Below are 19,235 nucleotides of genomic sequence, written 5' to 3'. Positions count from 1 at the left end.
CATTCTAATCTATTTAATCTCATCTGCGAACCTAGCCGCCGGTGGAAAATGCTCTTGAGATTTTTTATAAATGAAGTTACAATGGTAATTACTAGCGCATTATTTAGATTTCTTAGACTTAACCATCCTGGAGTTTAATCTCTTGTATAGGTCACTATTGTTTAGTGTTGATCCTACACCAGTGGTCCTAATTCCTGTCTTTAAGTTGGATATATTGCTAACTGGAGCGTATTTATAATCAGTAGTCGTCTGTGCTGGAGCTGCTGCTCTGTTTCTCCTTGCAGCGGCCTGTTCGTAGAGTGATTTGTGCTTCTCTTCATCAACAGCAGCCTTCTTTCTCTTTTTCGACTTCGCATTGTCTAGCGCAGATTTCTTTCTATGCTTTTCGACATCGAATTCCAGCTTCAACACCCGTTTGTCCCTGTAATTATCCGATGCACCAATAATAGGTCTGGTCCACTCTGAGACTAATCTATCGGCAATCCGTGCAAGCTTTGGTTCGACTCTCTTCGACTTCGTGTAAAATATGATGACTTTACCTAATCCACTTTCTTTCAAATGCTCTGTTTTAACAGGTAGATTTTCTATGGCGGTAAGCAATGATTTCTGGATCTCGAATGAAGGCAATGACCCATCAGGAAGAGGTTCCAGCCAAACACGTACACTTTGAAGAAGATTATTATCTAAAATCGTATCCGCGAGGTTCGCTTTGTTCAATACACTAACTACCTTAGGCAAAAGTACTACCTTTTCCATCACAACTAATTTATTATCACCGGTTTCGATCCGTCGATTCAACGTCTCAATATCTTTCATAGCAGCCATGTTCATCTCATCTTTCAAGCGCAAAATCTTTTCGTCCAAATATTGCTCAAGATCATCTTCATCATGTCGATTCTGTCTTGCCTTAGGCTTTTTTAGTAGTCTTTCCATTTTAGCTTCCAAAACCTGTCTTCTTGCGGGTAATTCCCCAAGAGGGCCACTGCCCTCAGGATACTTCGTCACAGGTAAACTTGAAACATTTGTTCTAGTGAGTGTATTAAAATCCTCATCATCGTCGCTTTTGTCAATATGCTTCCTTTGTCTTTCTACTGGTTGAGATGATTCTTCGCCCCTAACCATTGGCTGAGATAGTTCCCGAGGTTCGGTTAAAGCGTCATCAATCCTCTGTTCCTTTAGATTATCACTCATCTCTCTTAATAAACCTAAATTAGGTTTTAAAATAATTATATCAACAGAAGAGCTGACTTCAATTACCAGTATTACTCTTTTCATAGAAAGCTTAAGCAGCTAAGTTCTCTATTTTAGACTTATCGTCAATTGTGACGTTGAAATATCGTTTAACATGATAATTGGATGCTAAGAAAAATTACCATATTAATTTTAAGAGTAGTTTGAGTAATGAGACTAATAGTATTTAAATGAGGATATTTTTGTATATCAGTGCATAACAGTCTATTGCGATTATTCCTAGCTTCAATCGAAATGTTTGGCCTTGGTGAACAACAACCATCAGAAGAAGAGCTTAAGAAGCATCAAGAACAAACTAACAGCGTGATTATATCCGCTGCATATGTCGCTGCCCTACTATGGACTTCTCCTATGCTTTGGAGCTTTATTAGAAAACAATGGAAATAAATATCATTTATTGCAGAATTTTTTACATTTAAGATTCAGGATTAGTTTTATAGTTTAGAGTTTTCTGTCGCTTCGCATGTAGATAAGTTTTAGTGGATACAGTTTTCATTTTTCATTCCGTTTGGTAAAATTAATGGTCAATGATTAAAATATTATACACCACGTCTAATCAATATTTCTTTGAAATGGGAATTTCAGGTTTACTACAATGACTCTAATTCAACTTCACATTTCTAAAATTATGTACAGGGTAATTGATGTTACTTGCGATGCACAATTTATATCTGTGGTTAGAATTAAACTATACTGCAATAATGTCTATTCTACGTATTTGTGTTCATTTACTTGATCAAAAATTTGTCAACAACCTGTGTGTCCTTCTCCAATACATCATGTAAATAAATCAAGCCACGTTGTTGGTTCATCAAAATATCAGCAATCTTATTGACGCGATTGACTACTTCTTCATCAATGCGTCTCTCTTCACCATCAATTTGATTTTCATCATTTGCATCGCCAGTTGAAGCACTAGCACCGCCATTCTCTGCGATAACAACGAGTGTGCTGTCAAGCTGGTTACTGAGGGTTTTAGCACGTTCTTTCAGAACTGCAAGACGAGCCCATAATTCATTGTTTTTGCCTAGACCTGCTGGATCGTTGCTGCTGTCCAGCAATTTCTTAAATTCAACCACTAGGTTTTCTTCCTGAACACTCAGTGGCAAGCCCTTGCTCTTCAAAATGGCTATTTGAGTAGCCAACTTCATGATACGATTCTGGATGTTGGAATTGCGTGATTGTGCTTTAAGTATTCTTGTAGCAGTATCTAGCTCATGTTTTTGAGAAACGTTTGTCAATTTCTCCAGGATCTGTGATAAAATAATACGCGCTTGAGCAACATGATCTCTTTGTAGGTTATGCCGCTGATTTAGATCTTCAAAGCCCTTAATCTCAATTGGAATTACATTGGCATTGGGCTTGTTTATAAGCGCTTTATCCCAATCTTCTTGTGTGACGTTAGCCGGTTTGCTGTATAAGATTGCTTCAGTTTCGTTGCACTTGTTATAAACAAATGTACGCAGCTTTGATCTCTGGTTGTTTGGATTCCAAGATTCCATACACTTCATTATCTGTTCTTGGATCTGTTGAGGATAGTTCGAATGCTGCTGTTGTTGCTGTTGTTGCTGAGAAAGGTGTCTTGGGTCATATAGCAGCGCTTGTTGTTGATTTTGTTGCAACTGCTGTGGTTTCTGTTCGGTCTGTTGTTGACCTTGCAGACCGTTCAACTGTGAGGTGGGTTGCTGAGACCATGCAAAAGAAGGTTGCGTAGTTTTAACGGTAGGTGTAAAGAGGGAATTCTGCTGCTGTTGTTGCTGCTGTTGCGGTTGCTGTAGCGTAGATGAGGGTTGACCAAATAAGCCTCCTGTAGACGGAGCATTTGCCGCAGGGGGCTTCTGGCCGAATAGACTGCTTCCTCCTGAGTTATTTTGACCAAAAAGCCCGCCAGTTTGTCCAGAGGTACCTGAGTTATTCTGTCCAAAGAATCCACCAATATTCGTGTTCATAGATCCGGTATTATTCTGTCCAAATAAGCTGCCAGTATTGTTATTTGTCCCTGATGACGCGTTATTTTGCCCAACTAAACCACCAGTGTTCGAAATTGTATTAGATGCTATGTTATTTTGTCCAAATAGGCCGCCAGTTGTTGAACTATTATTCATATTCTGTCCAAAAAGTCCTCCTGCGCCAGAATTATTCGTAGACGTGTTGTTCTGTCCAAAAAGTCCTCCTGTGCCAGAATTATTGATAGACGCGTTGTTCTGTCCAAAAATTCCAGTCGTACCAGTTCCCACTTGCTGATTACCGAATCCACCGCCCAGGGTTGAAGGGTTCTGAGGTCTATTGTCACCTCCAAATAGACTACCGGTATTTCCAGCTTGCTGGTTGTTACTTTGCCCAAAAAGTCCTCCAGTAGGACCGCTAGTTGCACGGTTCGTATTGTTATTGGCAAAGAAGCCACCTCCAGAAACATCATTCCTCTGATTGTTTTGAGCACCAAATAAACCACCAGTGGTACCTGTTTGTGGAGAAGCTAAAGAATTGTTCGCGTTATTTGAAAAGAAACCAGTACTGCCGGAAGTGTTCGCATTGTTTGCACCAAATGTAAAGCCACCTCCTGCAGGCTTTGCTCCAAAGGTGCTAGCCGCGGTGTTTCCTTGATTGGAATTGGCGTTGGAATTATATCCAAAGTTAAACATTACAAACGTGTCAGTTAACTACCTCTAAATTCCATAATTGGTACTGTAGATTCATTCTTGCATAGAAAAGTTTTCTTGATAGAAAACTCGGAAGGTATTACAGTACGTATTAAACGATTGTTGAGAATGTTTATTAAATGCTATATAACACTTAGATCTGATACATTTAGAGCTCTAAATAAGCGCTCTGTTATTATTACTGTTTCTGATGTCTCCAAATAGTACCTTCAACTCTTACTTGTCATATCAAGTAGGTTTTGGGTAATATTAGGGAGTATTGTGGAATTCTCACAGCATTTTTCCGCTAATAAAGATATAACATCATGGAACTGGTTCAACAGGCTATGATATTCATTCCAAAATCTAGCCACCAGTGGCGATTTTGTACCTTGAATGTCTTGTAAAACCTCGTATGCAGAATTGAGGTGGTTATGTGCTTCTCTGAGTAACTCTCCTCCCAAATGGTCACTGGTACTTGAAATATCAGAACTCAGCCCTTCTAGGGCTGTACATAGCTTTCTTGCAATTTGGAAGTGCTCATGCAGTGTGGTATGCTTTTGCAAACAAAGCTGTAAAGAATCTAGGGACTTAAGGTATTCTAGAGTATCGGTTATAGTTTCCGAAGTGGTCTGAATATCGTTTTCAAGTAGCTGCTTTAACTTGAACTGAAATCTTGATATATCCTGCTGTGCCTGTTGAGCATTTGAAAGGACCAGACTTTGGTCTTCAGCGCTGAAGCTGTCGCATAGAGATAAATGCTCTGTATAACTGTTACTTACTTCATCCACCAATGCTGCATTAATATCCGACTTTAAACGTTTCATCTGCTTCGATAAATCATCTAATGAGACGTATTGGAAATTATTCTGTAAAAGGAATTCACTGACATCAAACTCCTTGCTAGGATCTAGGACAAGATCTGTGAATAGATCTCTAGTTACCTCTTGGATGATTGGTAACTCTAGTTCGTTAAACGTGTTGTCCATGTTGGTTTCTGGTAATTTACACGGTTGTGTTGGTGTCTTATTACGGATAATCTAATAAAACTGTCTTTCGATTTGGTTGCCAATGCGACGATTTAAACACAGGAAGGGCACAAAGATGGAAATACTACTCTATCTAAAACGTATGATCTGTTAGTTGTATCCTCAGTGAACTTTATAAAGTCATTATTAGAAAAGTTAGATATAATTAGCAGGTCATGTGATAATAATATTAATATGTAACAATGTAATTCATGATGAGTATAAACCATTACTAACAACTGATCAGGGTTATTGGTGTAAAAAGTTGCAACTACTTAAATCTGGACTGTTTTTACCGTGTTTCACTTTCCCGTCAATAAACGCGTTAAGATAATTTCAACATAAAACTCATTACAACGAACACAAGCTAGTATCAAGACTGTACGATGCCTGAGATCAGTGATAAGTTAGTTTTTCAATCGGGTGAAAAGACATTGCTTGGCTTATTAAGTGATAAGAACTGTTTATTTGTTGTCAATAAGAATCAGTTAACAAAAGTTCTGTATCTAGATCAACCACATAATGAGCCTGAAATATTAGAGACATGTCAATCGCCTACGTCTGTTTTTGCATATGAAGATAGCTATATTCTGGTAACTTCGATAAATGGCGATGTATACCAATATTCAAAAGGTGGTAAGACTGAATTACTGTTCAGGTCGGCCCTTCCATTGCGAGACTGTGTAGCTATACATGCTGGTAAAACATGTGTTGTTGGCGGAGACGACCTTGAATTGACCTTCATTGATTTAAACGTAGGCCACAAAAAGGATACTATAAGGCTGAATGAGCAGCTATCACAGATGTCATATAATTCACAGATGAATATTTTGACTGTAACCTTAGTTGATGGCACGATTGTATTTTATTCCCTCACTTCTGAGACTCCTAATGAAGTTAAAAGGCTCGAAGGTTATATTGAGAAGAACTTTTACAATGATATAGGCCTAAATGAGGAGGGAACGGCCGAATATTGTGATGAAAATAGGTTATGTACAAGAGTATCATGGCATCCGCGTGGTTTACAGTTCGCGATTCCTTCAAAAGATGGGACAGTAAAAATATTTAATCTCAGTGATTTCTCTTTGATTAAGACTTTGGCTTTGCAAGCCAAGTCTTATTTCACTTCTTTGCTTTTCGAACCTATCCAAGGCAGATATATCGCGGCAACAGACTTGTCGAATAGACTTACTATCTGGGATACAATCAGTGGAAAGGTATATTATTCTAAGGACCTAAGCTACAAATTAACGAATATAATTTGGAACGCAAAAGGCAGTAGTTTAGAGCTGTTATTAGGTACTTGGACAGGTGAAGTAGTGACCGTAAAAGGTATTGCAGAATTGGATGCATTCTCCGCTGACAAAAACGATTCACTTGAAAACGAACTCCCAAAATCTAAGAAAAATGCGTTATTTCTGGATTCCGACGATGATGAATTAGGCACACCCTTACCATCCCAGTATAATGAAAATGACACCAAATTGGATCTTAACTCTGAAAATGTGTTTACCGATAATGAAGATCAAGAAGAAAATAGTAAAAGGGAATATAACTATGGAGATGATGAGCAATTCATTGATGATGATGATGATGATGGAGGCTACGTGACAAAGAAACCTAAAATAGGTCCGGTTGCGTCTCTTTCGTCAACTGTAAGGATTAGCAAAAATCAACCACAGTCTAGGTTTCATTATAAGCCAATATCACCTGGAGGTACACCCTTTGGATCTGCTGATAAGAGATATTTAACAATGAGCAATCTAGGTTTTGTATGGACTGTAAAAAGTGCTTCCGGTCAATTCACAATTACAGTATCATTTTTTGATGTTGGTCGTTTCCGTGAATACCATTTTGAAGATTTATTTGGTTATGATGTATGTTCCCTGAGTGAGGATGGAACGTTTTTTGCTCAAAGCAAGTCTGGTGACATATTTTATAGACCTCATGACAGCTTTAGCCATTCAAAGTGGACAAAGAAAATACCATTAGCTCCATCGGAAAGAATTACTAGTATTGCTGCTACTCCAAAAAAGGTGGTTGTGGCAACTTCTCTAGGATACATTAGAATGTTCAACGTCTTCGGTATTCCTATGTCTTTGGAGAAAATGTCCCCGGTGGTAGCCATTGCAGCTTATGAATATAGAATATTTGCTGTCCATTATTCCCCATACCATGGTATCCTTTATTCTTTGTTTGAACAAAGTACAGAAAATGGGGGTAAATACTACCAGAAGGAATGCCCATTACCGATAAGTTTACAGTTATTCAACGGACAATCTGATCAGCAAATCAGCTACACTTTCAGCGAATTTAATCCATTGGGAATCAAGTCGCTTTTTTTCTCTAGCTTTGGAGATCCATGTATTTTTGGGTATGATAATGTCCTATTAGTACTCTCTAAGTGGAGAAATCCTATGGAGAGTAGGTGGATCCCTTTGGTAGACTCCCAGTTGGAATTGTGGATGCTGTCAGGTGGCAAAAACCCTACCGATGTTCACGTATGGCCATTGGGCTTAAACTATGATACCATGAATTACATACTAATTAAAGGTAAGCACTTTTGGCCGGAGTTCCCGTTGCCTTTGCCGTCCGAAATGGAAATCCGCATACCACTACTAGACAAAGATCAACTTGTAAAAAACGAAAAAGAGAACAACAATGAGCAAGAAGAAGTGGTAGTTCCCGTTACAATTGCAGCAGAAGAGGAGTACTTACGCTCAAAAATTTTAGTAGAATTATTGACTGACACCATTGAAAACGACGGAGAACTATACGGTAATGAAAATGAGATTCTGCAGTCATTATTTGGGGCTCATGACAGGTCCCTTTTGAGACTATTCGCAGCCGCATGCTCAAACCAAGACTCTGATAAAGCACTATCATTAGTTAAAGAATTAAAACAAGATAAAGCTCTTACCGCCGCTACTAAGATTGCACAAAGAGCAGAGCTTTTAATGTTAGTAAAAAAAGTTGCTGAAATCAGAGATGCAAGATATGAACTCCAATTAGCCAGGACATAGAATATAGTATATAATACCAGTTAGCCAATTTATAGAATCTGCTTTGCTCACTGTAAACTGAGTAAAGTTAACTGCAATTATATAATCTGTTTCGTCGTAAGTGCGGATATATCGTTTCTTTTATTTTGAAAATTTTGAGTACATCTTCGAACAGGGTGATGAGATGAGCGTCAAGCTTCTACACGACAGCTGTGTATAGTGGTAGGAAACTGAAGCCAATTATTAGTAATGTCTAATAGCCTTAAATCAACTACTAAGAAACGTAAGAGACAATTAGGTGCTAAACCATCTAATCGTACGAATGACGAAGACATTACCGATATTTCATCAAATGAAGAGGTGAACTCATCCGAAGATGAATTGAATATGGATGACAATAATGAGGCAGAAATTGATTCAGATGAGGAATTTGAAACCGAAAATGCGGCAGACAAGAGGAGGCGGTTGGCAAAGCAATATTTGGAAAACCTGAAGACTGAAGCCAATGACATTATGGAAAGTAGTGAAAATACGCTAACTCGTGAGAATCAGTCTATAGAAGTTGATAATTACAATAATTTTGATGCCAAAGACCTTGATCGAGACATCATTGCATCGAGACTAAAAAATGATGTTGCTGAGCAACATGGTCGTGTATATAGGTGGATTAGTGATAAACTATTATTGTCCGAAGCCAAGACATCATTCACTAGAGTTGGTGAAAAGAACTTAACTTCCATTAGTTGCTATCAGCCAGGTATCAATAAGTTTTCCGACTCAATCGCCCAGAATAAAAACAAGGCAAAAATCTTTGCTTACACTGTAAGTAAAGACATGCAGTTGACAAAATATGATGTTACAGATTTTGCGGCGAGACCAAAACGATTGAAATATACCAGAGGAAGTAGGAATTATTATAAATCAGGTCAGCATGAATACGAAAATACTACTGAGGGGCATTACGATGAGATTCTTACAGTTTCTGCTTCCCCCGATGGTAAATATGTTGTCACCGGCGGTAGAGATAGGAAACTGATTGTTTGGAGTACTGAATCATTAACGCCAGTGAAGGTGATCCCAACTAAAGACCGGAAAGGTGAAGTACTTGCATTAGCATACAGAAAAAACTCTGATCAGCTTTATGCGGCATGTGCTGATTACAAGATTAGAACATACGCAATTAATCAATTTGCACAACTGGAAGTGCTATACGGTCATCAAGATTTGGTCGTGGACTTATCTGCATTAAATATGGAGCGCTGTGTCACTGTTGGCTCCAGAGACCGTTCTGCAATACTGTGGAAGATAGCGGATGAGACAAGGCTGACTTTTAGAGGCGGTGACGATCCTGAGAAACTTTTGAGAAAATGGCTAAAGGAGAATGTAGATCAAGAGAAAGAGCAACCTGTTTTCTGTGGCGAAGGTAGCATAGATTGTGTTACCATGGTGGACGACTCTCATTTCATTACAGGCTCTGACAACGGTAATATTGCATTGTGGTCTTTATCAAGAAAGAAGCCTATATTTATTTATAGAGCTGCTCACGGTATAATTCCACTTCCTAAGGAGAATAAAATCAGCGCGGAATCGGACACTAGTTTGTGTGCGGAACAATTACAAGGCACTAAGCTTATGAAGCCTTATTGGATCACTTCCCTTTACGCTATTCCATATAGCAACGTTTTCTTTAGCGGCTCGTGGAATGGAAGCCTAAAGGTATGGGCTCTTAGTGAAAACATGCGCGACTTCAAACTAATCTCGGAATTACAGAACTGCAAGGGTTTAGTTACAAAAATACAGGTTGTCGAAGCGGGAAAACATCAAAAAGAGACATTCCGTGTACTTGCTAGTGTCAGTAAGGAACACAGACTTGGTAGATGGGTTGACGAGATCCCAAATGCCAGAAATGGGATTTACTCAGCTGTGATTGAACAAAGCACATTCTGAACAATTTTGCATATAATGTTTAGATATATATAAAATAAGCTTATAGAATTAAAAAACATATATGGGCAAGTGAATTTCACCGGAATCTAATGAAATTAGATAGATAAATTACTTGAAAACTCAGAAAGAAGAGCCCGAAGAAGAACAAAAGGTTTAGTTGCATGCCATCTCATCAATTACCAGCCAAAAATAGCGGCATGAACAAGGGGTATAAAAAAGAATGATCATAATTAGAAATTAAATTTCATGTCATAGGCGATTTGCACTTTTTGGTAATATTACAACGAATTTCATAGAATATGATCTACCCGCCATAAGAGGCTATAAGAATAATCTGCGGATCATAGCAAACCTAAAACAAAACCACCAACAATACCTATCAAGACACCGTTGATTCCAACACCAGCCATTGGGCCAGCATTTGCTCCGGCTGAAGAACTAGAAGATTCAGTGGTAGTGCTCTCAGTAGTCAAAAGTTCAGTAGACTCAATGGTTGGTAGCGGGGAAGATGCAGAGGTAATTGGACCCAAGGTAGTGTTAACAGTAGTTAGGTTAGAAAGCGGTAAACTGGAGTTCCTAGTGCTGTTAGTGTGATTAGAGTAGGCAATAGCCATTAATCCAGTTGCATGGGCCAAAGAATATGACCTTTCAGAAGAGGATGACGCTGCTGCTGCTGCCGCTGCTGCTGCCGCTGCTGCTTCTGCTTCTGCTGCCGCCGCCGCTGCTGCTGCCGCCGCCGCTGCATCCAGTGACGCCTGATACGCTGACGCAGAGCTTACAGACGCAATAGACAACAACTCTTCTGGGGTATAAGATGTAACAGTAGTATACAACGTGCAGGTAGTCGTAGAAGAGACTGGGTCATCATATACATCACACAAAGCTGGAACTGATAATAAAGATCCGAGGATCAAATTCTTAATTTGCATTTCCTTCGGTATTAAAAAATAAACTTGATGACCAGTAAAATATTAACGAACGTAGCTGTTTAAACAAAGAATAAAAATGAGTATAAATGATTGACTGAGGGTGAGTTTGATGGCCGACTGGGTTTCAGAAATTTGTAAACTCTGAGCTTAAGTCTAAATCCTGGTTTATTTCTATGGTTGACGTTAGTTAACTTCTCCAACGGAAAAACACCAGGGGACCGAAAATTTAAAAAACGCTAACTCCTCTTCATATAAATCAAATTTTGATATCAGCTATCATTTCCTAATCTATGCAGTACTGGTGATCTTTTCACTGGAGACAATCACTACCTTTTCTGCGTATCAGCACTTCCTAAAAAACAATGGTAGAAAAAACAATAGTCTAAACTGTATCGGTACAATAACAGGTTAACTAATAATGCGTCTGTAAGAATCCTGTTTGAGATGCCCGTTAGACCAAAAGGAACTGTTTTGTTTTAACACAGATATGTGCACAAAAAAACACGCCATAGATAATCCCGTACCGTTTGTTTTACAGACAAGAGTAGTTGGTAAACAGTCCCTTGCAGTATTGTCCGGCGTATCTGGAATTTTCCCCGATTAGGCTTATAAGCCTAAAAAAGTAATAAGTAAATAGACCGGAATGACGGCACAATTTGATCACGATGTACGTGTAATAACGTCATCTAGTGTGAATTTCTCCTCACGTGAATGGAACTCGAGTGCGAATTCTCATGTGCTCACTGGTCACGTGCGCTTGGCTGGTCCCGTGACCGGCGCGTCTGCGACACGCTAAGGACGCGTTCGCGACGCGTCGCGAAGTTTGGTGAAACACGCGACAGCTAAGTCTCAAAGATGTATGAACTTCTTAGTCCGTTACAGGCAATAAGTCCTCTTAAAGCCAGCCAGCACAGTGACGAGTTTGTATGATAGCTGGTACAAGTGCTTATAGGAGGTGCATATAGGGCATTTCAGGCAGCTTATCTATACGTGTTTTTAACTGCACTTACCTGCTAAAACGTTAATTAATTCAGCTGTTAAAGGATCCAAGACACGTCTTTCAATATTAGTTTAGCTTGCAATAATTAGTACGTTCTTTTGTAACAATTTCCAGTAAGCTTAATTGCGTTGCCATCAGTTACGCGAATTAAGGTGAGCCAGTTACAGCAATCTTTTGCAGATAGCCCTGAATCTCAAACGCCAAATTACTTATATTTCCTGACACAGCACACAAAACCACTGTGAGGGAGAACCAAAAGTGCGAGAAAGCAGTTGTATTAGGACTCAACAGGTACGTGCACACGACCAACGCGTGTACAGCATACCAGATCGGTTACACGTTACAATTCGCATCAATATTAAGAAGACAGCTGCTGTCTTAAGGAGCACGACTATTATACAAAAGCAAGGTCAAATTGAAAAGTTGGTACTCTTGAACATAAAGACCATTACGTATAGTAGCATCAATGAGTGCAACAGGAAGGGTATCGAGTGATGAAAACTCCACAACATGTGGAAGGAAAGATCCTGAAGTTAAAAAGCATAGTGCTAATGTTCTCGGGGTGCCGCGGAAGGCTTTAGGATCTGTGGCCGTGAACACTAAGAAACTACAAACAGAGGTAACTAAGCTTGAACAAAGTGAAGTTCCACCTAGATCGCCGAAAAAGCGTCCTGCTGTCTACCATGATAGTGACAGTGAGGAAGAGGAAGAACCTCAGGAGGTTGTTACCAAGAAGCAGAAGGCTGACCAACGTGAATCTCAATTAGACACGAGCCCTGTGGTACATGACTCCGATACCGCAACTTCTGATACCACTGCCATTACCGATAATGTTAAAGTTATCCAGGAGCCATTTCCACATAAGGATCTTGACTCCTTGGAAGCAGATGACGTAACTATGTGCGTTGAATACACAAACGATATATTTGCACATTTACTAGAGCTAGAAAAAACTACAACATGTGAACATAATTACGTTCAGGATAAGCAGTTTCCACGCTACATAAGGCCGTCGATGCGTGCCATACTTGTGGACTGGCTTATAGAAGTGCATTTAAAGTTTCAGCTATTACCTGAAGCATTATATTTGGCAATTAATATCATGGACAGGTACCTTTCCACAAATAGCGTATCACTTTCGCGGTTACAACTGGTTGCGATCACGTCCTTATTAATCGCTGCAAAGTTTGAAGAAGTAAATCTCCCGAAGCTATCCAATTATGCATATATCACTGACAACGCTTATACAACTGATGAAATTAAAACCGCTGAATGTCATATCTTAAACTCCCTAGAATTCAACATTGGCTGGCCAAATCCAATGAACTTCTTGAGGAGGATCTCAAAAGCAGATAATTATAATCATCGTACGCGAAACTTTGCCAAAGTTTTCCTCGAGTACGCGATGTGTTCTCCGAAGTTTTTGGACACCACGCCCTCGGTCTTAGCTGCAATAGCTATGTATTGTGCAATGGAACTTACTTATGGTAAAGATAAGTTTACCTGGGATGAGACCTTTGACTGGTACAGTTCGATGGCGACTAAATCACCCAACTACAACTTCCACGAGAAGTGTGAAGAACTAATACAAGAAATACGTGAGCCAAGCACTCAATTAAACGCCTTTACTTATAAGTACAAAAAAATGGGCGTATGGGATAGTGTTAAGAAGTGGTGCGATAACCGTTCAACCAGCAAGGAATAATATATTACTGCCCAACAAAATAATTCAAGCTAATACAGAAGACGAAAAGCAAAGGCAGTATGTTATGAGATTAATGAACTGATCGATCAAAAATAGCCATATTCATTACGTTTGTTATAGATATAAAGGATAACGTGTGGGGAACATATTCACTGATAATTTTTCAAATTCACCATTTTTGCATATATATATATAAATATATATATTGTATTTATACTTAATAAAACTCATTTTGCATTTAAAAGTTACTCGTCCTTAGCCCCTACGCATTAAGTCAAAGTACGGGGATATGGATCGCTTATTCCATTTAAGGAGACCGCAAACACTAAATTACCTATAAATAAATGGACAGGGTTTTCTGTCATACTCAGAAATGAGCACCCATAGTGCGCTATGGGTCTATTAACGTATGTATGCTAAAGGCTATTCCATCTTGCTTGTCACAATTTTTCATCGTTTAAAGAGTCAATACACATTAGTGCAAGCAGCTGCTCAAACATATATAATACTAGTACTGGCTCCTAATATTTCCTACGTGGCCCATACTATTCAACTTTCTGCGTTAGATATTACCGTTCTATTGGTAACAAATATGCATATCGTGCATCAAGAGAATATCACTGCGATTATGGGGTTGACATTGTACATCTTTGACTGACAATGTGCTCTTCAACAAAAAAAAATAAAATAAAATAAAATAAAAGATAAAATGCAATTAATTATTAACATTCTCATAAATGCAATCATGGCCTCGATAATATAGTAGTTCTCTGAATTTACCGCCCTCAACTTCTAAAACTTATCGGAAGTTTATTGATATTTTCACTCCGCTATTTCATGTAAAGTCATTATGTCATAACTGCGGCTCATAACTTTCTTGGCCCATTGCCTCGATATTACTGAAGCTTTCATGAAGCGTCTGCTGGCGTATTTTTTAAATAATTCGTCGTGAACCACTGGTTGTACTAAAAACTCCATCAACATGTTGCAAACAGGTGCTAGTTCGCTCGTTGTGTAGCCACCACTATAATGAATCAAGTTCTCGTCCCATTTTCCCTTTCCTAACATCTTCCTGGACAAAAACATTGCCGCTGCCGCGCAGAGAGACGGTAATATACCAATAAATTTGAAATCTACCACAGATATTTCTAAAAGATATTTGGCTAATGTTCGCGATTGAATGTCGTAATCATCTGCCTTGGAAATTCTTCGTAAGAAATTCATTGGGTTAGGATAATTTAAGTTGAATTGTAATGTCTTTAGTATAAACTTTTCTCCTTCTTTTATCTCTTCCTCATCGCAGGCTCCATCTGTCTCATAAGCGAAATGCTTTACACTTGGACTGTAAACTTCTTCATACTTGGAAGCGATAAATAAAGACGCAGTCCCCACAAGTTGTAACTTTTCCAACTGAACTAATTCTCTGCCTAGGAATCTATCCATGATATTCAACGCTAGGTATAAGGTTTCGGGCAGCAAGCCAAATTTATTGTGGATCTTTACCATCCAATTGACAAGAATGTCACGGTTTTGTTGAATGTTAGCGTGTTTGAATAAATCGTGTCTATTTGGTAGCGTCATAATTTCTAACTTGTGTAGGTATTCAAAAATGTCGTTGACATATTCGCTAACCATAAACGGGTCATTAATATCCTCAGCATCAAGGTCGTCCCACTCGTATTTATGGCCCTTTTCGCATACTTTGAACTTTTTGGAATCTTCTGGCTCTACCACAGTGCTTATCGGTCTTTTCTTCTTGACATCCAGCTCAATATTCGGACGAAGCTGGCTATGAACCGCTTTAATAACTCCACTACCTAACGTAGTGGCGGTTGTGGAAATGCTAACCGTAGTAGTGACACCGCTATTTGTGGTGCTTGCAGTAGTACTGGACATGAAAGGTTTCCTTTCTGTATGTAAGGGTTCGGCTTCTAGTGCTTTGGTCTCCCCTGCAGGTGCGCTTACAATTAACTCTGGCACTGCAACGGTGACGGTATTGGGAACAGAGGCATTTATATCTGTTGAATTGTTCGTCGTACTAGTTGCTGAGGCTGATTCCTCTAGTGTATCGCCCCCTTTGAGGGTAGACTGGTATTCTTCATGGGTTTCCTCCACTATGCTACGCAGGTGATGCTTTTGAGAGGTAGATGTTATCGCTTTTGAGGCAGCAGCACTGCTACAACTTGATGAGCTGGTGGCTGTGCTGGATGATGCAGTAGGCTGGATTGCTACTACAGCTGCTGAGGAAGCCTGGAGAGAGCTAATGTTTTCTTTATCTTCCAGATCAACATGAGCATCTTTTCTTTTAGCCTGAGGTATCAGTGAACCAGCACCTCTAGCAGTCTGCAGTTTTGATTTCGCCTGTCTCAGTACTTTTCCAAAAGCTGAGTACCCAGAGCTACTCCCATTGAGATTAGACTGGGATGAATCCTGGGAAACAGTGGTATTAGTAACATTGTTTAATACGGCTCTTTTGTTGGTTGCCAAAGCCTGGCTCTTCAGGTTTCGAGTTCCAATTGTCCCATGGTAGTTTTCTTTGTTAACGCCTGACATCGTAGACGGTATATAATGAAGCTTTCTTACAGCCGGTTCCTATTATAGCACCCAACTGAAAATAATGTAAGGTCTGAGAATAAATCACAATGTTAGCGGTGCGTCTCAATTGCAAAATATATTGAATTTAGTGTCAGATCTTAAGAAACAATGTCTGAGACTATAACCAAAGCGCAGTAAGACTAGTAAGATAATGTAACAATTGTGCTATGTTTCCCACAGTAATTGCAACAGTTAAGAAGGTGAAAGTTGAACTCTTAGCGTATACTTCGATGGGGTTGTAGGCGGAAAATATCAAAGTTTAATACTGAATGCCTACGAGCCGGGAACTCGATTATGCGTTCAACTTAAAAAACACTGTTTGTGGTCTATTCCTTTTCGGTAATTGTTTCAGGTTATACAAAAACAACGACTTACAACAAATCAACTTCTTTGATATGCTTCAGAGTTTAACACAAGATACAAACTATCGACAAGGCTTTACATTTTAGAAAATCTTGAATAAAAAAGGCTAATAGGATTGTCATAATAACACAAGAACAGTATGCGACAACAAAAACAAACAAAAAAAAACAAAGAACAAAAAAAAAAAAAAAAAAAAAAAAATTACAACATTAGGGTTTATCTGCAAAGACAGTAATATAACTCTGAATTTTAGTCTAAGTAACTACCGGCGATTATCCGCTGTACAGCTGCCAAGCTTGAGATGCTATGATTTATCGCAATATGTTACAAAAGTACCGATTTAGGGAGAATTTTACTTTATGATCCCTCACATCAACTGTTTTTGTGTTACCCGATCTGGATGTATTTGTTTACAAATTTCCAGTTTAGGTTTGCGCGTCGAACAAGACGAATACGGAAGTAACTAATTTTCTAATCGAGGTTTCTGTCCGTCGCTCGCAACGACACATAAGGAAGCTCACGTAAATGTACGTAGGAAATTTAGGCGAAGCTGATGCTATTTTGGAAGTTTGGTCTCTCATACTTATTTACCGTTGGGCTTTAAGAAGGGAAAATAAATCTTCCCAGTGATATGCAAAAGCTGGAATGTAAAGGATGTTTCCTTACATTCTAATAAGCTTTGAATAGAATCTAATTGATGTGTTGCTTACAGTTGCGTCCCAAATTATTAAGCTATTGACCCCGTACTTGATTTTTACAGATCAAAATTATCGGACTGCGCCTAAATTAATCATCTCCAATGCATGTTATTAGCAACAACCTAGACAAACCTTATTTGCTATACGTTATTGATGGTCATGCGGTGTCAGATCAACGTTGTGAGTAATCAAAAAGGCAATTGAACATCTAGTGTAGTCCTAAAATGACCTTTTAGCACCTGGCGTAGTTATCCGGCGCAATAGATAGCTTATGTTTCAAAGGTGAGACATTAACACAGTTAATAGGCTTGTTTTTATCATTGCACCACTTTTTTACTGGCTATGCTACTGTTTCGGCTGCAAAATTTCACCATAATCTACTAGTAATTTATGTTTCTACATCAGTAACTTTCCCCTTGAATTATTGTTGGAGTATCCAAATTCAATTGATATTAGTACTAATTATATATTGACCGCATTAATATCTGATTATCGCTTCTTGTAAGCGAACCTATAACATGTTGCCTTATGGTTGTTAATTGAGTCATGCAGGTTAGGACATTCCCTTATTGAGCTATTGTTTTATTGTCTACTTCAAGAGAACTCGTCCTTGTTAGCTCAGTTGGTAGAGCGTTCGGCTTTTAAGCAGTGCTTGCAAGGTACCGAAATGTCACGGGTTCGAGCCCCGTATGAGGAGTTCTCTTTTTTTCCTGTCGTGAACCTCTGAAAATTAATATTTAAGGAACACATACCTCATTATCGTGAGGATGAATATCAACTAAGTCTATTTATTAAAAGCTAAGATCTACCTACTATTAGTTATCTGGCTCAGATCGAACTTCCCATCTCCGTCCTTTAATAAAACACCGTCCTCCAATATGATACCGTCGATGAATTCATGTGGGGTAACATCGAACGATGGGTTCCAAACTGGCATATCCGGTGGTGTAATTCCCACTTTACTGATGACTGGAGCACCTTCCTGGTCCAAAACTGGCTTTGCGGTGTCCGAGTCCACAGAAGTGCCAGTCACTAGCCTAAATTCATCTGCGGGGCGTTCCTCAACAAAAATGTCACCTCCTGTGGCAGTAGCAAGGTCTACGGTGTATTTAGGCGCTACAACATAAAATTTAATTCCAAAGTGCTTACAGAGGATTGCTAGTTGAAAGGTACCAATCTTGTTAGCGGTATCTCCATTGGCAACAATCCTGTCGGCGCCCACAAAGGCAGCTTTAATTGGTACAGGTGATGTACTGATTTTATAGGCTACAGAGGAGTCCGTTATCAATGTTGAAGGAATACCATCGTGCCTTAACTCATATGCAGTCAGCCTGGATCCTTGATTATAAGGTCTTGTTTCTAGTGGAAAAACATGCACCATGCGGGGTTTTGTAGGTTTTTCTTGTGACATTTTCCATAATGAGCGAATCACACCAAGAGCAGTACCGTGCCCGGATGTAGCAAGTGATCCTGTATTACATATTGTCAGTACGCCAAATTCACCTTCGAATCCTTCACTTGAAAGTGATTCCTGTAGAAAACTGGCACCATGGTCCCCCATTCTCTTATTGTTTTCCAAATCTCCATCAAGTAACTTACAAGCGTAGTCGTACAGTTTTTGATGGAACTCATCAAAAGAACCACAATATGGCTCATTTAGCAAGGCAACCACTTCGTTTATGGCATTTTGGAGATTTACAGCAGTTGGTCTCGATCTTAATAAGAAATCTAGTCGTGAGAGCATTATCTGCTTAAAGCTGTCGTAGTTGGACAAATCGCAATCACCTTTTTCTCCGGCGTTATACTTCTTACTGAGTTTCTGGCACTCCATCAAAACCGATAAAACACCAGAAATTGCGATTGCCGGGGCACCTCTAACCTTCATAGATTTGATCAGATTGTATCCATCCTCTATTGTATCCACAGGTAAATACTTGTTGACATAGGGCAACAATGTCTGGTCCAAAATGAAAACAGAGTAGTTTGTTTTATCAGCTCTGTCAAACTTGATCGCTTCTAGTGACATCTGGTCTTGTTTAGTACGGCTACTCAGTCTGTGAGGTAAAAAAAAAAAATGT

At 39.1% G+C, this 19,235-nt stretch overlaps 10 protein-coding genes and 1 non-coding gene across 11 annotated transcripts; 5 read left to right on the top strand and 6 right to left on the bottom strand.

Annotated features, from left to right (window-relative positions):
- Positions 1 to 99: 99 nt before the first annotated feature.
- SPN1 (transcription factor SPN1) lies at positions 100 to 1,275 on the bottom strand (the record flags this gene model as incomplete). Its single annotated transcript, XM_018131717.1, has 1 exon — positions 100 to 1,275. One exon carries the CDS (start codon positions 1,273 to 1,275, stop codon positions 100 to 102), a length of 1,176 nt encoding a protein of 391 aa, XP_017987705.1.
- A 210-nt stretch (positions 1,276 to 1,485) lies between these two features.
- On the top strand, positions 1,486 to 1,638 carry TOM5 (Tom5p; the record flags this gene model as incomplete). The annotated part of the gene is made up of 1 exon (XM_018131718.1): positions 1,486 to 1,638. The coding sequence occupies one exon, from the start codon at positions 1,486 to 1,488 to the stop codon at positions 1,636 to 1,638; it is 153 nt and encodes a 50-aa protein (XP_017987704.1).
- Positions 1,639 to 1,979: 341 nt separating this feature from the next.
- NUP57 (FG-nucleoporin NUP57) lies at positions 1,980 to 3,893 on the bottom strand (the record flags this gene model as incomplete). The annotated part of the gene is made up of 1 exon (XM_018131719.1): positions 1,980 to 3,893. One exon carries the CDS (start codon positions 3,891 to 3,893, stop codon positions 1,980 to 1,982), a length of 1,914 nt encoding a protein of 637 aa, XP_017987703.1.
- A 227-nt stretch (positions 3,894 to 4,120) lies between these two features.
- COG2 (Golgi transport complex subunit COG2) lies at positions 4,121 to 4,879 on the bottom strand (the record flags this gene model as incomplete). The annotated part of the gene is made up of 1 exon (XM_018131720.1): positions 4,121 to 4,879. One exon carries the CDS (start codon positions 4,877 to 4,879, stop codon positions 4,121 to 4,123), a length of 759 nt encoding a protein of 252 aa, XP_017987702.1.
- Positions 4,880 to 5,304: 425 nt separating this feature from the next.
- CTF4 (chromatin-binding protein CTF4) lies at positions 5,305 to 7,941 on the top strand (the record flags this gene model as incomplete). Its single annotated transcript, XM_018131721.1, has 1 exon — positions 5,305 to 7,941. The coding sequence occupies one exon, from the start codon at positions 5,305 to 5,307 to the stop codon at positions 7,939 to 7,941; it is 2,637 nt and encodes an 878-aa protein (XP_017987701.1).
- Positions 7,942 to 8,169: 228 nt separating this feature from the next.
- RRP9 (ribosomal RNA-processing protein RRP9) lies at positions 8,170 to 9,867 on the top strand (the record flags this gene model as incomplete). Its single annotated transcript, XM_018131722.1, has 1 exon — positions 8,170 to 9,867. One exon carries the CDS (start codon positions 8,170 to 8,172, stop codon positions 9,865 to 9,867), a length of 1,698 nt encoding a protein of 565 aa, XP_017987700.1.
- A 341-nt stretch (positions 9,868 to 10,208) lies between these two features.
- On the bottom strand, positions 10,209 to 10,796 carry AW171_hschr42610 (HDL041Wp; the record flags this gene model as incomplete). The annotated part of the gene is made up of 1 exon (XM_018131723.1): positions 10,209 to 10,796. One exon carries the CDS (start codon positions 10,794 to 10,796, stop codon positions 10,209 to 10,211), a length of 588 nt encoding a protein of 195 aa, XP_017987699.1.
- Positions 10,797 to 12,262: 1,466 nt separating this feature from the next.
- Positions 12,263 to 13,501, top strand: AW171_hschr42609 (cyclin family protein; the record flags this gene model as incomplete). The annotated part of the gene is made up of 1 exon (XM_018131724.1): positions 12,263 to 13,501. The coding sequence occupies one exon, from the start codon at positions 12,263 to 12,265 to the stop codon at positions 13,499 to 13,501; it is 1,239 nt and encodes a 412-aa protein (XP_017987698.1).
- An 822-nt stretch (positions 13,502 to 14,323) lies between these two features.
- Positions 14,324 to 16,054, bottom strand: AW171_hschr42608 (cyclin family protein; the record flags this gene model as incomplete). The annotated part of the gene is made up of 1 exon (XM_018131725.1): positions 14,324 to 16,054. The coding sequence occupies one exon, from the start codon at positions 16,052 to 16,054 to the stop codon at positions 14,324 to 14,326; it is 1,731 nt and encodes a 576-aa protein (XP_017987697.1).
- Positions 16,055 to 17,764: 1,710 nt separating this feature from the next.
- On the top strand, positions 17,765 to 17,854 carry AW171_hschr42607. Its single transcript is given in 2 exon segments — positions 17,765 to 17,801; positions 17,819 to 17,854. It is a non-coding gene; the product is annotated as a tRNA-Lys (tRNA).
- A 108-nt stretch (positions 17,855 to 17,962) lies between these two features.
- Positions 17,963 to 19,183, bottom strand: MRI1 (S-methyl-5-thioribose-1-phosphate isomerase MRI1; the record flags this gene model as incomplete). Its single annotated transcript, XM_018131726.1, has 1 exon — positions 17,963 to 19,183. One exon carries the CDS (start codon positions 19,181 to 19,183, stop codon positions 17,963 to 17,965), a length of 1,221 nt encoding a protein of 406 aa, XP_017987696.1.
- Between the last annotated feature and the right edge of the window lie 52 nt (positions 19,184 to 19,235).

This window comes from Eremothecium sinecaudum, chromosome IV, assembly GCF_001548555.1.
Source record: "Eremothecium sinecaudum strain ATCC 58844 chromosome IV, complete sequence".
Classification (NCBI taxonomy): Eukaryota; Fungi; Ascomycota; class Saccharomycetes; order Saccharomycetales; family Saccharomycetaceae; genus Eremothecium; species Eremothecium sinecaudum.
The sequence above is the reverse complement of the archived record's forward strand: the minus strand, read 5'-3'. Positions and strand labels throughout refer to the sequence as shown.